This window comes from Limanda limanda, chromosome 6, assembly GCF_963576545.1.
Source record: "Limanda limanda chromosome 6, fLimLim1.1, whole genome shotgun sequence".
Lineage (NCBI taxonomy): Eukaryota > Metazoa > Chordata > Actinopteri > Pleuronectiformes > Pleuronectidae > Limanda > Limanda limanda.
In genome coordinates, this window is record NC_083641.1 from 23,840,450 (window position 1) to 23,862,376 (window position 21,927).

The 21,927-nt window shown below is 41.3% G+C and overlaps 1 protein-coding gene across 1 annotated transcript in view; it reads left to right on the top strand.

Annotated features, from left to right (window-relative positions):
• LOC133003408 (beta-1,3-glucosyltransferase-like) overlaps nucleotides 1-21,927 on the top strand; it is a 53,012-nt gene that overhangs the window by 17,484 nt on the left and 13,601 nt on the right. The window contains exons 3-9 of the mRNA XM_061073135.1: nucleotides 573-612; nucleotides 8,906-9,015; nucleotides 14,021-14,097; nucleotides 14,745-14,856; nucleotides 16,930-17,066; nucleotides 17,195-17,258; nucleotides 18,529-18,660. Coding sequence (XP_060929118.1) covers nucleotides 573-612; nucleotides 8,906-9,015; nucleotides 14,021-14,097; nucleotides 14,745-14,856; nucleotides 16,930-17,066; nucleotides 17,195-17,258; nucleotides 18,529-18,660 — 672 coding nt within the window. The remainder of the gene's footprint in view (nucleotides 1-572; nucleotides 613-8,905; nucleotides 9,016-14,020; nucleotides 14,098-14,744; nucleotides 14,857-16,929; nucleotides 17,067-17,194; nucleotides 17,259-18,528; nucleotides 18,661-21,927) is intronic.

Genomic DNA, 21,927 nt, shown 5'->3' on the forward strand with positions numbered 1-21,927 from the left:
AGGAAGTCATAAATCAAAACAGGGCCTCGGTTTGTCATTATCTATTAATACTCGTGCTCCAGAGCTCTGGAAGCAGCCGGAACCCACACGTTCTTGCCTTCTTCCAAGTCTGAGAGATTTTCCTCTGAAAGACGAAGGTAAAAGACATCTCCTCAAAGTTTGCTCGGCTTGTGATTGATTCACTCATCTCGCCGCGGTCTGCCGCATGGGCTGACAGCTCTGGAGGTGGAACAGTGTTCAAAGCCTTAATTGAGCTCCATGCTCAAAGCCCTAAATGCTGCAGGCACAAAATCCACACAATTAGGAAGGACTAATGATGTCGGGTATCGCTCATTATTTCTCCAAATAACCCATAGAGGTTTCCATATTTAGAATAACTAAGTCTTAATTAGTGATTAGGAAAAGGAAATGGAGTATTTAGCTGAAACCGAGCATCTTCACACGGCCCATTCTCTGCGTCTTTTGTCGGAAACAAAAAAAAAGTGGATTTATGTAGGTCATTATTTGAAGACGTGTTTGAACAGTTCTTTTCTGATGTCGTAATTATTGAAACGTCTCTCTCTCTCTTTCAGAGCCAAGATGATACGCATGTCAGCCACAACAATCAGCTGGGTGAGTCCTGTTTCCTTTCCAATTAGTTGCAGAAGTACGAAAGTATGACTGTAAAAGTTTGCAATGCATAATGCAGTGTTTTACAGCCTGCATATTACAGAGCAAATATTCCCTACATTTGGGAAGGGCAGAAATTATTCATTCATTTGTTAACCAAGAGAAATATAATTGGCATTTTAATAATTGATTTTAAGAAAATAGGCTAAATGCTTTTCTGTGGATTTTTGTTCTCTAATTTGATCATTACCAAATATATACCTTTCTTTTTACTGTAGACCTTCTTATAATCTTCATCAATTATGTGATGACAAAGGAAAATAATTGTTCTGTAGGATACTAATGAAAGGCAGAAAGAAGCTGAGGGACTCAGGGAGACCCTCAAGTAAATTACATTATTTTTTTTAACTGCACATATGTATTTAGTTTGTATAAAGTTAGCAAAGTATGTTGCAACTATCATAACTCTTAAGTAAACAATACGATAACTAATGTCTTTGTTTTATCAGTAAAGACCTTCCCCGGTGTATTTTCCCACTAACAATATTGTGGTGCTTTAAATTCATTAATTAGAAGTAAATGTATTTTATTTCTCAATATCTCAGACTCACCTTACTCTTCTTATTTGAAAACCCCAGCACATATTTTGTACTTTACTCAAACCTTGTATAAACTAGATAATTACCTTGTTATTGACCTGCTGTAATGTTACCAAGACTGTTACGTACTTGATTTGATTTGATATTTGCGTTTGAACTTTTGTTCAAAGCTGCTTTTCATAGACCAGATCCTGTTGTTTGTTTTTCAGATCAATGTTGTTTGACATTTGAAGAGATTATTTCTGAGCCTTATTCAGTTTTAGGGGAACAGAACGCTGGGATGGTTTAAATACAACATCACTTCATAAAATCATAAATCCTATGTCGAATTAAAAGATTCAAGATGATGTAAAATGAACATAGTTTAGTGATGCCAGACTTTTTCATGAATAAAGCCCCTTGTCTTTATCGATTTGACAGCAACCAGGAATTTCACAAGTAGAACAAATAAAAAAAAGATCTCATGCATGCCTTTCACGCTTCAGAGGGCTCGTACAATCCGTATCTGAGAGTGATTTCTTTTTTTCGGGCGCCTGCAGAGGACATTGGAGCCAGTTTTCTGGACCTCTGCCTGTTGTTCATTCAACTGGGTCGCCCCAGACGCACAAGCACACAAAAGCAACTTCGTAATGCTCTCATTTGGCACCTCGGCACAGCCAGGAAATACAAACAGACAGCTATCTGAAAAATAGAGCCGCGCTATCTTCCGCCGCCATAGTAATTCCCTTTGTCCCAGAAGAAGAGCCACGTTCACCTGCAGAGAATATTGTTTGTGGGCAGGGATTCAAAATGAGGAAATAAATGTCGCGAGTGCGATTGTCGCAACGAGGCAGCCGACATCAAACAGCACGAGTGGCTGGTTCATTTTGAAAGGAGCGGCTGACCTCTGAGAAGTTATGACTCAGTGTTTTTTTATTGAGGAGAGGGGGCACAGGGATCCAAATCTTAAGAGGATAATGTTCTATTTTCATCAGAATAAAACAAGGTGTTATTTATACAGTCTGTGTGTTTACATTATTACACATCTGTACTACAAAGAGCAGTGTGACTGCCGTGGCCATATTGTGCTGCATACTGTTTTTAGATAAGGGGAAACCCTGGAGGACGTCACCTACCCAAGAGTCTGAGGAGGAGAAAACATCCAACTCGGCTCAATGTTGCTCCCGCGCTGTTGATACGAGAATATATAGAACCACAGACTGTTAATGAAGCTGGGCGACATGTCGGCTCTTAAAAGTGAAGCTAAAACATCTTGATCTCCCCCTTGTGGCTGGCAACAGTATTGGTCATGAATCCTGCCTCCTCCATGTTAGCAGATAAGTCAAAAACCAAAGTAAAAAGTCAAGGTTGACTTTAAATACAGTTTTCTCAAGGATTATGGGGTGTTTCTTATAACAGCGATGTTTTTCTCGTGTTCATGTTTCTGTTTTGGTTTTAATTAGTTATTTGATGGAAAAAAAACAGGATAAAACATCACGATTGAGAGCAGAGATTTAACTTTTGATGAAACCTTTATACAGCGGCTCCACTTCATCATCACTACTGGACGAGCGCTCAATCAGTTCAGTTGAGTCATATTATTCTCACCTGTGTATTCTGAATAATAAATAGATAAAATGATGGTTTATAATAACACTGGCACAGTGGAGGAGTCACAGTAATGAATAATGATGCCTTTCCAATCAAAAAACCTTCTATTAGGGAATAGTTTCAGAAATTGTTTAAGAAATCCATTGTTTTCCTGGATACACACATATGTCATGTGGAGGAGATTCATTCTGAAGAGAAACCTATTGAATTCAGAACAAAGGTTTGCGTTGTTTTGATATTTGAAAGTGAACTTCTTGTCTCTAAAGGAGGAAACAAAATGAAAGGGTGTTCGCACACTTATTGATCTCTTTGCTTGGCTGCATTATTTTAAAGTTCAGTTTCTTCTACAGTGGAGCAAAAATCACTGTTTCTTGCTCTTCTGCTCTCTTTTCTGAGTCATGGCCTGTATCTGTGTTTTTCAGTTTGATTGTGGAATAAATCTGCAAATATGTTTTCAAACTTGCTCTCTGACTTTACGGGAACGACACCAAGCCAGATGTTTACTGGTGATGTTTGAGGAGAATAGATGACCTGTAGGTTTCGTTCTTTAACCGTGGAAGGATTGAAAATGCTCCAGCAGATGCCAGGTCCGCTGCCAAAAGCAGTTAAAGGTGAAGTTTTTGTTTAGAATATAAAGTGTTTGATAGTTGAGGCCAACTCTGGACCACAAACAGTAAATGTTTCTGCTACTTTCTGCTTCTAGGAGTGTGTATTCTACCTTCAGCGGTGTTCACAAGGTGTTTACTAACCTCTGCTTGTTTACCTTCGAACATACTCTGAGTATTTTCTCTTCCTGGCTGCTTGCCTGTCACCAACTCTCTTGTCTCTGCCTCTCTTTCTTTATTATAACATGGCTGAGGACTTTTATTTTGTAAATTAAAACAACTCCACATATTCATCCTTAGGCATTGGTATATTATTATATATAATTAGATGTGTACTATGTTATGAAATCATGGGTTTTTCCATAAAGTCCATGTTCAGTAAATTACAGAAAATCCAAACTTATCTCCAAGTGTCACGCCAGTCTTTAAATATTATAATTGGTAATTAATGGGTTTCGTAAGTAGAACCTGGGATTGGTTTAGCATTAATAATTTCATCTTGCTGAATTATTGATGCTAAGTGAGGTTTAAGGGTTAGGTTCAGCTCTCATTAGTCTTCAGCACAGTTGTCCGTGGAGTCCTGAACTCCAGAGAAGTCTCTAATTAGAGTGATTATCACAGGTTGAGGAGCCTCTTTTCTCCGACCAGAGCCCGTGGTTATCTGCTGTGTGATTGTTACCTCCACCACGGAGGTCATGTTCGCACCTGTCTGTTTTTTTTGTTGGTTGTATTTGTCAGCAGGATTAAATCACGTAGGTTGGAGCACTTTCTTTTTTCTTTCATACTTCTACTCAGAGCCAGTCAGTCAATCGATTGATTGGGGGAGGAATGCACTCTAGTGAGAGTCATTCTAGTTTTCCACTGGTCAGAAAACGAAGACCCAGTAGCTGGCTGTGGTCTGCAATGAGAATGGATTAAATCATTCTCTCCACGTCAAAGGACTCTGCAGTAGACGCAGGTTTTAATTGGCTTAAATCGGCAGTAATGGGAACGTGACATCCGGGCGATGTGCTAATTTGTCAGGACTGCACGGTTCAGACCCCCTCAGTTGTTGTTTTGTTCTTGACGTGGAACATGATGCACAAAGTAAAAGAAACACAAAGGCCAACTCCTTAACTGACAATGGGGAAATGAGTCAATTGCCTTTTTGTTGCAGGTTTGCCCAGCTTAAAAGAAAAAGGTATACCTTCTAATTCTGGTGCAAAAGAAGTAAAACACACTCATATACATGAAAGCAGCTTTTTCTGTAGCTGTGAAACTCATAGACACAATGCATCCCCTGTCCCTTTACCATCAGCAGAAGCAGAACTCGTCCACACAACCATAGAGAGACATGTACAGACACACACACACACACACACACACGCACGCACGCACGCACGCACGCACGCACGCACACACACACACACACACACACACACACACACACACACACACACACACACACACACACACACACACACACACACACACACACACACACACACACACACACACACACAGACCCTATCTCTCTATTGGTTTCCTTCCTCATTTCCCTCCCCCTGTCTGCTATTTTCCTCTCTCTGTTTTACTGAGATATTTATGACACTGACCTTTTCAGGAGTAAGATGAAAGTTAAATACACCGTGTTCTCTATTGATCCTGTGCAAAGCAATTATAAGTCTGTATTAATATGAGAAGGAGGCTGATGGGAAATCGTTGCTTGCTGCATGACAAATAGGCCGTCATCGCGCTAGATGATTGCCTATAGGGAAGGTAAATTATATTTTATGGTCAAATCAAACTATCCGCAGCCTAAAAAGTTGGCTATATTGAATTTGGACTCCCGGATTGAATATCACCAGATGTCTGTGGATTGGCTATTAAATCCTGGAGCTGTCTAGTGTGGCGGTCATGGTTAGTTTGGTCAGGAAACTGCATCCCTACTCTCTGGGTGCATATGTCTCTCGGTTGCATCGCTTCGGACGTGAGGAGGGAGACAGTTGGAGGGGAATTCTTTTCGTGAACGGCTGATTCTGAGCCATCTTGTTTCTGGGAGTTCAATGATGTGAGCCAGTGGAGTGCAGCAGGTTTTACACTAGTGCAATCAGCCACTGGATGGGGAGTCAGGCGGCGACGGCTCTATGGAAATGAGCTATTGACATCCTCTGTCATCTCTGAATATGTGCTGGCATTGAAAAGCTCTGGATCTGTCATGACGGTTTCATTGTTCCCAGCAAAGCTCCGAACCTCATCCCTATAGGTTTCTGCAGATATGTGTCATTGAAATTACGCTCTCGATCTGCTTTCTCTGGTTTTTCTCCATTTTTCTTTCTAAATTTCGAACTAGATTTAAAATTCCTGCTCTCTAAATTCAGCCACGCGTTCATTGGCTGCCTCTCCATGCATTTCTGTAACCGTGCGGGTGGAGACACTCCAGGCTGAAATTAAACGTCCCTGCACTTCTGGTTCCTAGCCACACCTGCCCTGTGACACTGATGGAGATGACAGAGGTGCAGGGGAGCCTAGAGGTCAGCGCGCTCGCAGCCTTTCTGCCACTTGGCAACGTCTGCTATTCTGCTCTGAGGAAGTGTCACCGTTGATTTGTGTCACTGAGGTGCCAGCGCTGCAGGGCCAGGCCACAACGAGAGCACATGATCCACGCTCCGTGTGCACATATTTGCTGCACCCTCTCCGTTCGATGCAGGCACACACAGTCTGATCCTGCTGCCTCTCGTATGCAGGGATGGCGAGGAACTGAGCGCACACAGCAGCACTCGGAGCTTTCACTCGCAGTTTGCCGGAGACCAGGTGGTGATGGCCCTTAAAGAGCGGCTCCATGCACTGAGAGAAGCATCAGATCAGAGAGAGGGAGGCAGAATTCTCCTGTGTCTCGTTTCAGCCAATATAATTCAAGGCTGATACAGTCTTTTATTTTTTTTATGGAGTGGCCTCTGTAGAATACTAAAGGGAAGTGAGGGGAGATAAACGAGGACTGGACTCGGCCTAGCAAAACAAAGTCATCTGTATCTGTGGTGACTATGGATTTGGCTTCATCTCCCCAGGAACTTTCAGTCACTGTCGTTCCGTATTTAGCCATAAACCAAAAAGTTCTGTACAAAGTGAAAAAGTATATATTTTTGACAAACAACCAAGTTGAACCTGATAATGGGGGTTGGAGGAAACGTCAGGGCACCTTTATTATATTGACAAGGAGAAACTAAGTAGCGGCTCTACCTGGAAAAAACATTCATTGCTCTGAGGACACAACAACCCACCAGCCATCCAGGGCACAAACACCCTAATAACACTCCGAATTTTCTTGCAGCTTTTAAGCTATCACCCATACAATGTATAATCCTTCAACACCGGAGAAACCACACCACCCATTATAGCGTTACCGCCTCCCAGCACGCGGGCACTTACAATGCTGCTGCATCCGGATTTATCTTCTTTAGGGGGGAAATATTGCCTTTTCAGATCAATTTATATTCCTCCCAGCCCGGAGCGATCATCCCATAATCTCACCTTTAGCCACTAAAACGTTCTGTGTGGCGTCGTTGAAGTCTACGACATTTTAAACCTCTGTTGTGTAATTAAATACAGGTAGATGTATTGATTGTACACGTCTGTCCTCCATGAGCGCCGAGAGAGCGCACCGAGGTTTATCTGAAGGCAGAAGGACACAGGAATGATGAGTTGAGTGAAGGAAGGGCACAATAACAGGATTTTTTCTTTTCCCCCTCTTCTCTCCCAGTTGTTTGATGATTAATCGAAACCCATTAGTGTGGAGCCAAGGCCAGTGAATTCAGTCTTAATTAGTTTCTTCTTTTACCCCTCATCCTCCTTTGCTGTGACATGAGGGTACGCATTATCTGCACAATGAGGGATTGGCAAACTGCTTATCTGATTTTCCCGTTCGTCACATGCAGCTGCTACTATTGCTGCACTGTGCAGTATCCTGCATCTCCGAGGGCTTAGAAATGCGCTGCTTTATGGGAAAAACCGAATACACACACACACACACACACACACACACACATATGTGCAACAGACGCGGGTTTTGCAGACTCAGCAGAAGGACATTTAGAGGTGGTGTAGTGGTATTCAGTCACTAAGCTCTGCTCGAGGTGGAGGTTAGATCTGCTGGGAGATAGACATGCCGAGGTTTAGCAAGCAAATCCACCCCCTCACCAGCGCCGCGAGATCAATGGCATCATTGTTATGAGCCGAGCTTAGCGGCGACACACCCACCAGACACTTAATTAAAAGATGTGACACCGATACTGTACCCTGACACAGTGTCTGACCCCGGCGCTAATATCTGAACCCAGGAAGGGAATAAGTTCAAGTGGTGTAATTGAGGAGGAGGCAATTCATCTAATCCTGCAATTGTCAGCAACCCGCCTTTCCCCTCTTTCCTCGTATCGCCTTTGCACGACGACTCCAAAGGGAAGATTACAGACCTGTCAGCAGGGGCTGTTACTTATTTATGTTTTGAATCACTAAAAATACTCTGAGTCAGCTAATTTCTCAAAGCTTCATTACAAAAATTTCTTCTGGAAATCATAAATTATGTTGTGACGTGTCCACTTTTTTCTCTACAAATAGTTAGGTATCTAATTAAAATGTTTCAAGGCGAAGAGTTTTCTGCTACCGAGCCTGTTAGGTTTGTTTCAGCTCTAATTAACAGGAGAGTGTACATGAACAGGCCTGCATATGTCATTAAGGTTGGGGGGGGTTGTGACCTGTTGTAAGTTGCTTTTAGATTTGCACTGAACTCTGAAGGTCTTTCTCCAAAGACACACACGCAAATGTCGGCGAGAGAGCCTCCGGAGTTTCTCTGCCTCTTACAGGATTCATGAGCTTTTAAATGTAATTGTAAAAAGGTTAAAGACAAAATGGCAGGTTTTTTATTCCCCTCCCCTCAGGTCCATGTGGTTGTAGTGGCCCACGAGAGCCACAGGGTTTATGTGGTGACGTTTGTGAGCCAATGTCATTCTTCACTGAGCTGTGTCACTATTACTGCTCTGTAAATGGATTTCACATGACGATGAACTACAGCTGGCCGGCTCAGAGGCAAAGATGGAATCTAAACATGTCATCAGCATTGTGCTACAGACATTATCGAGCTGGCACTTGACCTTGGCCTTTACACGCGGTGACAATGCAGAGTTCAACTGACGGTGCAGATGTGTCGCTCAGCCAGATGTGGGCAGCTGGGCCACGTCAACCTTTCGGGCGTTCCGGCATCTCGGAGGAAGGCTCCCTTGACTGCCGATCGTCTATTAAGTAACACAATCTGCGCTGTGACATTTCCACTCCCTCCCCCCCAAGCCAATTAAGCTCTTGATGTGCTGGTTATTATCACCAGACCAATAATGGGGATTAGCAAAAGTCACCGCGGTTATTCAGACCTTGGCTCTTATCTTGTCTTGCTCCCGGAAGGTCATCGATTGGCATGTTCCTGTTTCACAGTGTGCGAGGAGTCTCTCATCTCGGTCCTTTGTGTTCCTCCAGACCCGCGGGAGATAGTTTTCATCATCCAGAGTCAGAGCAACGACTTCCACGTGCGGCAGGCGGAGAGACGGAGAGACGAGTTACTCCAGCAGGCGCTCAGTCTCACAGAGGTAAGATTCACCTTTCAGTCACACCAACATACACTGATGCTTTTACATTAACACATGAAATCTCACTTATATTTTAGGAAGAATATATGTGTGTGTAACGTCATCACTTACAGCCAAACTGAGTTGTAAACTGTTTTGGAACACATTTTTTAAAACTTATTCCAATATTTTTCTTTTCCTTTTTTAATGTGAAAATCCATTTGGGAGAAAGTACGCGTGGCAAGATTTCACTACAAAGAGCTTTTCCCAAGTGTTAAACTATTACAGAGTACTCCTCATTTTAAATATTGAATGATGGTACGAAGAATTATTCATGGTACCCTCCAGATTGAATATTAGGGACATTCAAGTCTAAGAAATTGAAAGCGCGGTTTTAAATATACAGCATTCTCTGCTCTTTATGACATAAAATCGTGTGCTCACCAGTAATTTTATGGATTTAGGAAATCCAGACATTTGTCCGGCTTTGATACATCGCTCCACTCGTCAAGTCAATCTTCCATTCTTCTGGCCCCTTTTGTTCCATTTTTAACAAGAAGTCAAGATATATGTTCATCCTTATGAATATTATAATCTCCAATATAGAAAATAAACTTTATACTTTCTCCAAGGAATAAAAATAAACGATAATAAACAAATGTCATTATCGCATTTGCATCTGTTGATTAAATCTCCTCGGAGTCAGATGAAATGTGGTTTCATACATTAGTTACTGCATATTTTGCTTGGTTAAATAGTGAATGCAGCATCGCTAATGACAGTATTACAGTAAATCAGATGAAGGAGCTGCTATGCTCTGTTCTGTTAATCGTGACTGTAATGTAGATCTCTGATTTAGGCTTGTGTGTCTGCGGAGTTGTGTTGTCAGAAACGTTACATTGCACAGTTGTTGTCTTCCTCCACTGCTGGACTTCAAGCACCAATCTCGACATTATCGATTGACTGTACCAAACGGACAGAGGCAAATATATAAGTAATCAAAGTCACTTTTATTATGGTTTGAAAGTATTGGTAATCTCAAAATTTGGCACGACATTTAACTCTCTGAAAATAAGCCGTTTTATTTCTCTTCTGCAACAGCCCTCGAGTTCTGCTCTCAGCCTCAAGTAATATAAAACCCAAAATGAAACGCATCGGCGATGTAATAAAGTAAATTCACTGACCTGTCTGTCACAGTCAGACTGAACCATCTGCAGCAAGTAAGCCCGCCCTCTGATGACCCATTAAAACGTCCATAACGTTTTTACTGTCCTCAGTAGGCAGGCAGGATTAAAACATAAACTTTGTAGATACTGCTGTTGCTGTGAGTCTTCATGTAACAAGCATGAATACCTCAGTTTAACACCAGCCCTTTTGTCATTGATCTCCTTGTCTCCTCATGACCAATCAGATCCAACAGTTAATAATCTGGAGATACTCTAACCAAGAAGAAGTGGTATTCTCACTAAACAGAAAATCCATCCATGTGTCAACTGAAGCCCAGATTTTGTGATTATTGTTCAAATCTGATAAGTTGTGGACACAGACTTTGATTTTCTGGTTATTCCCACCGGAAAACATCATGTCATGTTTAATGTAATGAGTAGTGGCATAAATTTGTGCCACAAGATGAGATCTGTCATGAAAGCATTTAGTTGCGCTAATGGACATCAAATTTTATAAGATGAGACAGACTTTATGAATTCCACATCATGTTGTGTTTGCATTTATGATCTGGGAGATGTCTGGCGTTTTATTATCTGTTGCATGTGATTACACAAACTAACTCCAGGGAGAATTTTAATCAGCAACTTCTCAAAGAGGTGGCAGTAAAGGCTTGACAGGTTTTCAAAAAGATTTAAGACCAGACTCATGCTCCAGATAAGTTATCTGCACAAATTTAGAGGGAAAAATACCTTAACCTCATGGTGTACAGGGAAAAACAGTCAGAGAGTGTTGGCTGTACTCAACACCAAGTGCTACAGAGTCTAATAGAAGTAGAAATATGTATCAGTTAAATATGGATCTATATGGAGGATAATTTTACCCGCAGCGAAATTAAGAAAACAGCGTAAAGAAAATCAGAATATGAAATGCCAAGTGTAAAAGGTCAAAACTGAGAAAAAACTTTTAACTACTACTGAAAATAACTTCATATATGCAAAGGTCATCTTCTCTTTGCAATTTTCTTATACGTGTGTGGGTGGTTACATTTTCTGTTGCACATTTAAATCAATGTTTTGCATGACAGCCTTTCGTGTTAGCCTTTAATAATCACAGTTTTTCATTTTTAGGACTTAACTGTACTTTTCATTTTGGTCTGCTTGTTCTAAGAAACAGAATGGAGCAATGTTTCCCATTAATTAACTAGACTGTGGCTGCCTGCCGTTATCCAACTCCCACCACAGTTTCATGTCAAACAAAAATATTTTACACACACACACACTCCTGCCTTTCATAGTTAGATTGACCATTAGACCCAGGAGAAGTACAGTGCATCACATCCTCTCCAGGCAGGCGGCAGCTTCTGCTTTGGTTTATGACATTCTGTTTCTCCTGGATTTCACACCCTTAAATGAAAGAAAAATAGAACCAAAGCCAAAAAATAAAACCCTGATTACTTAAGTTCCCTCAGAGTAAAAGTGATAAAATTGCAACTCTCCCATTTATCTTGTGTACTACCACCCCCAGCTTCTTTCTCCGCACATGAGTTACAACCATAGACTGTATAACCAGCCCTCCACCGCTGCAGCTCCACCTCCGAGGCACGACGCGCAGGAGCTTATTTCTGACATTTAATAGTCTTAGAGGCTGTTCCTGGGATTCTGAAGGAAAGAGATCAAAGCCACAATAACAATAGAATTTCTCCGTTTGCAGCTCTTCAACGTGTCTGCTGTACAGTGTGTGTGTTTTTTTTTTAGTTAACAAAGCCATGCACGGTGCCGTGAAACGTCTCAAAAATATCTTCATCAGGTTTGAGAACTAAAATAACCTTTTGATTTCTAGTCTTACGCACAAAAGACTACTCAGGCTTTTGAGAATCTGTCGTCATCCAGTTGTCTTATAGTTGTCTTGCACTTTTCAAAAGCATTTCAAGAAATAAATATGAGGGTTTGCAACTTCTTTGAAGATTAAAGGCTGATTCAAGGGCACTACATTTAATATCTCAGGCCAATATCACTGTTAACTTAAAAATAGATGATCTGATCACTGCTCGTCCATGACAGGAAACGCATGTATGATCAGTATGTCTGTGACAGAGCCTTTTCCCCCCCTCGTCTGACTCTAGATGGATTTGTGATTCCCACAGCCAGGAACTTGTGTATTCAACGTGGCGGCTCACAGCCCCTGTTCCTGCCTTCTGACATTTCTGCCTTCTGGGAGGAATTCACATTACATTTATATAGTATTTTTGTCATTTAGCCAATGCTCATATCCACTGAGACGCACAAGTACAACAGAACGAGATTAAACTCTGAAGTCTTTTCACAGCACGAGTGGAATACACTATGGCTTCCAGTGCTTTCTCATGCATCATATGTATTATCTCAACAATTGCATTCGCAGAGCTGCCGTGATGAAAACCTCCAGCATGCCGGCGTGTTCTTCACTTGCAGATTAGTTCTTTATTGGTCATAAATTTAATTTCAGACTGCAGCTCGTGTCTGGAGTAGTTTTGACTGGTGGTTCCCCTCCCCTCCAGCCTCCTCTTTGGTTAAAGCTTCCTGTCCTTGCTCTCGTTGACCCCCATTTTCTCACAAGTCACCAGGCAATCGGTGTCCTGTTTGTTGCATGCGTGTCTACACAATTACCATCTCCTGTCTGTCGATGAGCAGTCTGCAGTTTACCAGGAGAGGATTCACTTTCTTCTCTTTTATTGCTTTTTGAAGCAAAAGCTGTTTTTGAGTTTGTGTTATTATCTCACGACGATCCTTCTTTTGCATAACCCTTTTCTCCAAGTTGTTATTTTCCTGTAATAGCTGTGATGTGAATTTCAAGAAGTTGGGAGCGGTTTAATAAAACATTTATTTGCCATTAGCTTTCAGATTAGAGTCGCATTAGATGAGAACTAAAAGAAATACTGCCGGCTGGCTTGCAGTGTTTATTAGCTGAGGTGTAAACAGTGTCAGACTCGTCGCCTGAATCGAAGGAGCTTGACTTTCTGCATGATGAGTGGACCGTGCCGTGATAAACCACAGGGGCTCACGCTCGGCTGCTTTGTTTTCCTCACAGTGTGAAACTCTCACACGATCCTCACACACCTTCCATTCTCCGTCCTCACGACCGGAAATGTTGCTGAAACGGATTGTTTCATATCCTGCGCCCCTTTCTGATATTTCTGTGGTGTAATGAAAGTTTCTTTATTAGTGTAAGGACAGGCAGGAGCAGACACTGCCTGATGTTCTCTCCTTTAAAGGTAACACTGGCATTGTTATACATTTTCCTTTCTGTCAACCCGTCACATGGAAACATCTGAGGGGAAAACACAAGTAAATTGACCTCATAAATAAAAAAGTGTCGGCCACAACAGCATCCAAACAGAAATCCGTCTTCTCTCTTTAATTGGACAGCTTGTGTGCATGATACACACAGGTGCATTCAAGTTAAGCAGTATTTCTGTGAGATCAGACAGTGCATATGACTTTACATTTAATTACAATGGATAATGAATATAGAAAACCACTAGTCTGCAGAGTAGTGGAAGAATATCTTCAGGATTGTAAAACCCACCTGGTTAACACACTGGTTTGCTCTATTATACAATATCTGCAGTAAATGGACTAAACCATGGAAAAACACTAGAACGGGTGTGATGGTTATCCTACCAGAGAGACTGGGCCGTTCTGGCAGGCTGGTTCATTAGTATTGATCAAACCATTGACCCTCTAGTTACCGGAGTTTCTCTCCGTGCACCAAGTTCACCCTCGGGTCCTTCACTGCAGAAAAGCTGCTTTAATTGTCTTTGGCTTTGTGCGGCTATTGTTCAGCTCCTGAAAATGATCTCTCTCTCTTTTTTCTCTTTCAGAAACCGCCGTTGGTTTTGCTTCTTCACAGTTTATCAGAAAATGAGGGCGACTGGAGTATCCTTCCTCTGCTGCCTTAGTAAGTATCTCTCAACTCTCGGGATTGGAATGAGCATGTGATTTAAAAAAATAAAAAGAGGGAAGGTTTCAGGATGACAGGAATATTGTGTCATGCCAACATTCACCTTTTTAATATCACAAGTAGGTTTTGAGAGCATTTTGTGAACCATGAGGTTACGGATCTCTCAGACATCATTACTGACAGAATAACTGAGATTGATTGCTTTGCATTATGATAAATGTCCTATTGTTCCCATAACTGTGATAATAAACCTATTATTGCCATTAACCAGTCGTCTTCATGCTCGGGCCTCTCTCAAAAATCCAACGTGTCCACTAACTGTTTAGGGCAATTGAGAAATAAACAGCTTTCCTTTCCCATTATAAAGATCTAGGACCCAAATTAACAAAAAAAAACACACACACATTGCAGAGCCGCCTCCTGTGTCTGTGTGTTTGGGATGTTTTTTGTCCTCCTGCCCTGTAGAGAAAACTCTTTTGCTGCTTTTATCTGAGTGCCTCAGACAGAAGGTTCCCCAGATGGGACTGCAATGAAAAGACAGGCTTTTTGTGGAGTTTGTGTGCACAAAGCAGAGTTCAATTTATTCCTCTTTTATTGTTTAACTCTTGTTTTAATGAGACTTTTACTCTCCTGTGTGCCCTCAGCTTATCGCAGTCCTTCGGGAAAAACTCGTCCTGGATTGTCTTTCTCGAGGAGGAAACCGACGTGAGGATGACGGAGCTCGTTCGAGTGCTCGCGAAATTTGACCAGAATAAAGTGAGTGAGGACTTTTCGCTCCGAACCTTGATCATCGTGTGTCCCTTCGCCGCTCTGCCTCTTTCTGCCAGAACCCATCAGTGAGACCAGAGCTTCCTGTTTCATGCTCCAGCTTCGCCGATCATCAGTTCAATTAAGAGATAGAGTATCAGGTCGGCTCCAGCTCCTCTGCAGCTGCTGAGCTGCACTGAGCCCTGCCAGCTCTCGCTGTAACCTGTCACACACGTCACTCCACTGTCGACCCAATTTAAACCCCATCTCACCACTCGTGGTTTTATTTTCCTTGTGTATGGGTTGGCGAGGTTGGCTGAAAATACAGTAAATAACGGATAAATGGTGAAGTCACAAAGTAAAATGTAAAAGGTAAAATAAGGTATTAGCGTTTGTTTATCTCATTTTAGAAACAAATATCAAATTTGCGCTAAAACAAAGAAAACCCCATAATTATCTCAAAGGCACTATGATGAAAAGCCAACATAATAACATCATATTTCTATCAGCACATTCTACAGTTTGCTCCTATTCTCTCAGAAAAACCTTGCAAAGCAATTAACGGAAACCAATTGCATTGTTATCTTAACCTGGTATAGACCCTTCATGGCATTTTCAGTTTCAGATCAGAGATTTGGAATTCATTATCGTCCACGTTGTTGTGATCCGCGACTTCACTCCGAGGAGGAGACGACAACAGACGCAACACCTCGTGCTTTGTTTCATTTCAACACTTTCCCTGATGCAAAGACGTTTTCTCTCTCAGGTGTCACAGCTCAGTGTTTTTTCAGTCTTGTTCTGGGATGAGCCAGAGTGAAGCCTCCACATAATAATGAGCTGCCACTTTCAGATTAGCTTTCACCAATTAGACACTGAGGCTGTGTCAGAAAGTCACTCCCTGATCCCTGTGTAGTTCACTGCTTCGGGAATTTGCCATTGTGTAGGGCCGTCCGGATGTTTAGTGACATTTTTAAACCCTTTTACAATTGTTTCCCATAATGCATCATGACAAGTAGTGTCCAACCGATGGTCACTGACCGAGCAACCTATCCCATCATGCATTGCTTTCAGGAGAGAGGGCAGCAAGTCTTCTCTCTCTTCTAATCTTTTTAAATATCTGTATTATCGTGAGGATAAAGACAGACAGGCGTTTGCAGGCATTCTTTCTTAACAGCCCAAATATTTCTGATGGTGTGAAAATATGACATAAGAGCAGAGTATCACAGCAGGCAACAACTTTTTTTCTACGTTTAAACATTGTCTTTCAACTAGTTTTTTACCTAAAAGAATTTATAATACATTAACTGTGGGGATTTTTCATCTTCTGACTCTGTTGTCGACATTGACATAATTACAAGTGCAGAGAAAATTCTCAGAATAGTTTCTGAAGGCGTTTCTTTTCTTGGCGATGACACTGAAGCAGGACTGTAGACACTGTCATAGATTTGTGATGTGCTGATTCATTGGTGTTTCTATCAAACTTTGGCATATGGATTAAACAGCAGTAAACAAACACAACATTATTTACTTGTACAAATATTTACACTCAGTTGCCACATTTTTTGGTACAACTTACTAAATTAGTTCAAGTGATTGATATAAATGTATATATGGACAAAATATGAGAAAAAACCTATTATAATGCTGTGCAATATAACAGTGCTCTGTACTGCTAGAAAATGGTTATTGATCTTTTTTCTTTTTTTTTATCTAATTCCACCAAAGCCCAGATATATATCATAAGAATACCCTCAAATAAGTCATTTAAACTAAACCTAGTTTGATTTCTGGAGCATTTTCTCTAAATATCAGAGGACTTTTACTTTAGATCTGTCAAGAATAACGATGGGAGACTTTTTGGCTCCAATATCTTGCAGCTTTGAACCTTGTTCTATGAAGAATTCTCATTATTTTCACAGCCAGTAACAAACCTACTCATTTCAAAGTCTTTCTGGCGTGTGTGTGGTGTTGAAATTCCCAAATTAGACCAGAATCCCACTTTTGTTTTATTGAAAGTTCACCATCATATGTTTTTCAACCCTTTTGACATATTGAGTTATGTTTGTCTTATTTGTTTGTCAGGAGTGGTTTCTTGGAAAGCCGCTCCACGACCAGGAGTCCACCATCATCCATCACTACGCCTTTGCAGAGAATCCCTCTGTCTTCAAATATCCAGACTTTGCTGCTGCCTGGGCCTTAAGCATCCCTTTAGTTGTGCGGTGAGTATGTCGAGAAAATCCTTTTATGTCTGTAAAACTAAGTTGTTGTTTTTCTCACTCAGCTTCATATTGTCTCATTTTATATTTTATTTAACTACATATTCCAATGTGTGATTTGTTTTTTATAGGCTTGCCAACAAAGTGAAAGCGGAGCCCCTTAAATCTGACTTCACCATTGATCTGAAACACGAGGTAAGATAATGTCACTCGAGCACCTTCGCTTGTTTTGTCAGGAAAATGATGATGAGGCTCCTGGTTTTCTGCCATTTTGTAACAATTTTCTTGTTCCTCACATTCAAACCAAAGCCAGCCTAAATAATTTGCACAAAAAGAGCGAGGCATGAAATCCATCTAACCTTGAAGTGAAATCTCATTACTTTGGGAGAATTGTCACGGTGCAGCATTGAGGTTCTTATTTTTATCACTGAAATTCAGTCGAGGAGGCATCTGGGGATTTCATTGAGTAAACACGGAATCAGGATTTATCAGGCTCCGTCTGAAAAAGGCGATTTTAGTTAGAGATCGTATGAGTTCAATCATCGAGAGTCATTCAAATGCTGTGTATTCCTTATATTTAAAAAAAAAAAATGCAGTGTGATGCTTCAGTGCCACTTTTAATTGAATTAAGACATTTTTATTTATTCAATTTATTTTAGTTTGCAGACTAATGTGCCTTTAAACACTGATTTAATCAGGTCATTTATTAACGGAACCATAAACAAACTAATGCCTTTCACAGACGGTAGTGGTGTTTCGAATTATTTGCTGATACAGAATAAACAATGCAGACAAGATGTGCTTTTTTTTTTTTTTTACTTTTTACATGAAAGATGTGTTTATCTTCTGAATTAAATTTCTATATATTTGGTTTGCATCTGGGTTAGATTCTTATTCCTATATATCCATGATAAACTTTATAAAAACTGTAAAAAAGCAAGCCTAACCCTTTCTTTTTTTGCGCCATGATATCGTTATCACCTGAAGCCCCTAAAATCCATGTCAGTCGGACTGTAAAACAAACATTGCATGAATCCCTAGTGTCAGACCAGTTCAGTGTCAGCAGATAAGCTCCAGACTCCAGTCAGCAAATCCTCACTTTTTACAGTTTCTGATTCTTTTGAGATAGTTTGCAATAGTCAGACAGAGCTGATTGTACCGTCCTCATTACAGATTCCTTTACTGTAAAGCCTGTCTTCACAGTAAAAGAATATGAAAAATGATCTTGCAGTTACGCTCACCAGCATTCCATCCCTCCCTATCTGCCATTCCCTTTATTTTTTTTTTAGTCATCCTCAATATTAAATATGCTTTCTGGAGTTGTGTTGTGAGAACAGAATTTTTTCATAAGAAAAGACAACAGAAAACACATCCCACATTTCTTCCGCAGAGTTGTAATAAAGAATATCTGAATCATCCTTTCCATAGCTTAAGACCTTAACATGATCCCTCTGTGTCGTTGCAGGTTGCTCTGTATATCTGGGACACTGGGACGGGTCCAGATCTCACCGCCGTGCCTGAGCTGTGCACCGAGCCGCGGGACTCTCCTCAGGCCCGGCTCTGTGCCACCACTCTGATCAGCGGGCCTCCACTGTGCGTGAGTGTCTGCTCTGTTCCCAGATCAGTGTGATTGTCCTCGATTCCCAGGAAATGGAGAAGGAACACAATTAAACAACAACAACAAAACATCGGGTGCTTCACTGTCAGACGCTGGTGGTCGTGTGATGATCTACGACATTCAGCTTTGGGCTTTTGTGCCCACGGCCGAGTAACAGCATCAAAAATACATCACAGAGCGTCACAGCCTTGAACAAACACACAGACACAGTACAAGAGAACACGTGCATTAACCTAAAAAGACAGAAGTCCTCAGTTTCTTTTACTAAATCCAATTTAATCATGTGCCAAAAAATAAATACTCTCGGGTTGCTAAGCAACCTCCCTTTGCGTCTTCTCATCTTCCAGTTTCTCATCTTTCTGTGGTGGACTTTATCTGAACATGTTCAAGTCTATTCATCTCCAGCCTTCACTCAGTGTCAGATAGAACTAAGATTAGAACTAGTTTTCCATGCTCCTGCATCCGTTCTGCCCGGAGTTCGTCTTCTTCTCATAGATTCTTCCTTTTGTCACATCTGGAAGAAAATCCAAATTCACATGCAAATTCCTGATGTCCACAGCTGGTGACTAACCGGGAGATCTCCTTCATCCTCTTTATCACAGCCACACACACAGGCTCGTGAGATTGTCTTCACATAAGCATAATTTGTGTATTCGTCATACAAACATAAATCATCCCACATGTTTCGTCACGAATTTAAAAGGAAGTATAACATTGCCAGAGGATATCTGTGCATTGTGAATAAGCTTGTTAGTTTATCTGTTGCAGCAATATGTGGTTAGTTCAAAGAAACTAAGCAGAGTAACACATTTCATTGTGTAACAGAGGCTTTACTACACAAGTGTGTTGTCAGCCGCCAAATAAATAACTCAGCCCACGGTTAATCCACTTTTTTTACCAATCACACAGTTAAAAAAATATGTTTTCAGTTTCATGTGCAAAGTCGAAATGTCTCAGAGGCATGCGGGCGTTTTTTTCTGAGAAGAATCCCTGCAGGAAAATAATTGGCATTGTCCTGAGGTCATACTTTCTTGTTGTGCTGAGCGGGAGGCGGTGAGTGGGTGTGGCTGAGGAAAAAATAACATCATATCTGGGTCATGAAGCGAGTAAGGTCAGCGCGTCCGTTGTCATGTGGAGAACGAGCGAAGCTATGCACTTATTGCTTTTATTGCATGGTTTGCAAAATATGTTGGATTTGCAACTTTTTGCTTTGCCACATGACCCCTGGTGTTATCGACTGGTTGCTTATTACTGTGTGTTACCATAAAAAGATCAATACTGTTGGTAGGAGATGATCATGTTGCGTGAGGAGACTTTTATGCCAGAATTGCAGTTGGAGATGTCCCAGTTCTTACCCCCCCCCCCCCCATCGTCCCCTTTCCTCCAATTTCTGACAGGCGAAAAAATCAAACCCCTTCCGTTTGTGATTCAAATCTCATCCTGCGTGTGCGTATGAGCTGGAGAGTCTGACGTATGTTTGCTGCAGTCTCTCAACCGTCAGATTTATATTCATGCGGTTTTTATCTCCTTCTCCGGTAAAAGACACCATCCTCCATAAAAGTGCATTCATTCGAGAAGAAAGCAGGACTCGTGCAGCCAGTGGAGAACATGAAGGCCGCAGGTTTTAATAAGTATTCACGCAGAAGTTTCCATTCAATCGACCGGTGTTCAAAACAGTCGCAAGACAAAATACCAAGGAAGGCCGCGGCGGTGCACTCGTCTGTAGTGTCAACAAAGATTCAAGAGGCGGAGGACGGCAATCCACAAAGAGGTGGTGTTGCCAAAATATGTCCTTTTTTACTTTCGGGGGGGAAATAACGACACTTGATGTGGTGATGTTCCGCTGTGCGTGTGTGCCGGATGTTTCAGGACGTTTACAAGAAGAAGTGTAACGGAGGAAACAATAGAAACAATAAGGGTTGAAACTGGAAGTGAGTGGTTAAGTGCTCTTGAGGTTTTCTGGGGTCTGAGGTCAACAAAGCATCTGTGCTCACACATATGGTGACAGGTGGGTGGAGCCTGCCTCCGGTGGGTGGAGCCTGGTGCTCTGTCGATGTCACTACGGCTGAAACACTAGTCATTAATTCATACATCATGGATTATTGATTAAACCTCAACTTCTGTCTCTATGAGCTCTGAAACCGAAGGAGAACTGAGGAACTCTCCATTCACTCTGATGTTAAATCAGAGAGAACATTTCTGGAAGGAGCCTCAAAGTCACACTTTTTAAACTTGCTCCGACTGTCACATTTCTTGATCTTTTATCACTAAATGTTATATCTCTGTGTTCGGCAAAGTCTTGGGATACTCTTGGTGTTCTTAGTTCACTGATAGGACCTATAGGTTTTGAATAAGAGCGTGTTGATCAAGGGCTGCAGTCAGAGCATCTGTGTCTCTCTCTCTCTCTCTCTCTCTTTCACTCTGTCTCTTTCTCTCTCTCTCTCTCTGTCTGTCTCTTTCTCTCTCTGGAGAAATATTCTAGCTATAATTATTTTTTTATATAGAACACAAATCCTTATTTATATCTAAAAAAGGTTCCATGTCCTCAAATGTGAACATTTCAATTTCATCTTCCCTGCTTTTACATCTTGATAATTTAGTATTTTAAAAGTAATGAAAATAATCAAATTATTTACAACCTTAGTTTCTTTATTATAGTTCTGGCTTTTGGCTCTTTGTGCCGCTCCTGGCACAAGAGATTGTTACTGTACATCACACCCTGTGGTTTGCGCAGCGGCAACTGATGACACTTTTAATGTAGCGTACGTTTTTAATAAAATCCTGTCTGTTGATTTATTGAGGTTTTTTTTCTAATCGTCCAACAACCCATTGCCTTTAAATTGGATTTTATTTTATAGGGTTTCTGGGATTCTGTGTATTGTTCAGGAGGTTTTTCCTGGAGGATTAAATATCCGAGTTTCTCTAAAGTTCACTGACAGACACGTCGGGAGAAACAAGTGAAACACGTTAAGAATCACTGTTTCTCTGAAGGGTGGACACAGGTCCCGTGGAGGTGCTGTGTGGTAATCATCACCCCTGTCATGAAAAGCCCCCGTTAAAGGTTATGCTCAGGTATGAAAAGGGATTATTAGTTTGGGTTAAAGGGTTAAAAGGACACAGAATGTTGGCGTGCTTATCACCTGTCACCCTGCTGACATGCGGCTCTTATGGAAAAACTCTGTGACATTTTAAAGTCAGCTGAATTGTTATTAGCTACATTACGCCTCTGCTTTCTGATGGAAATTC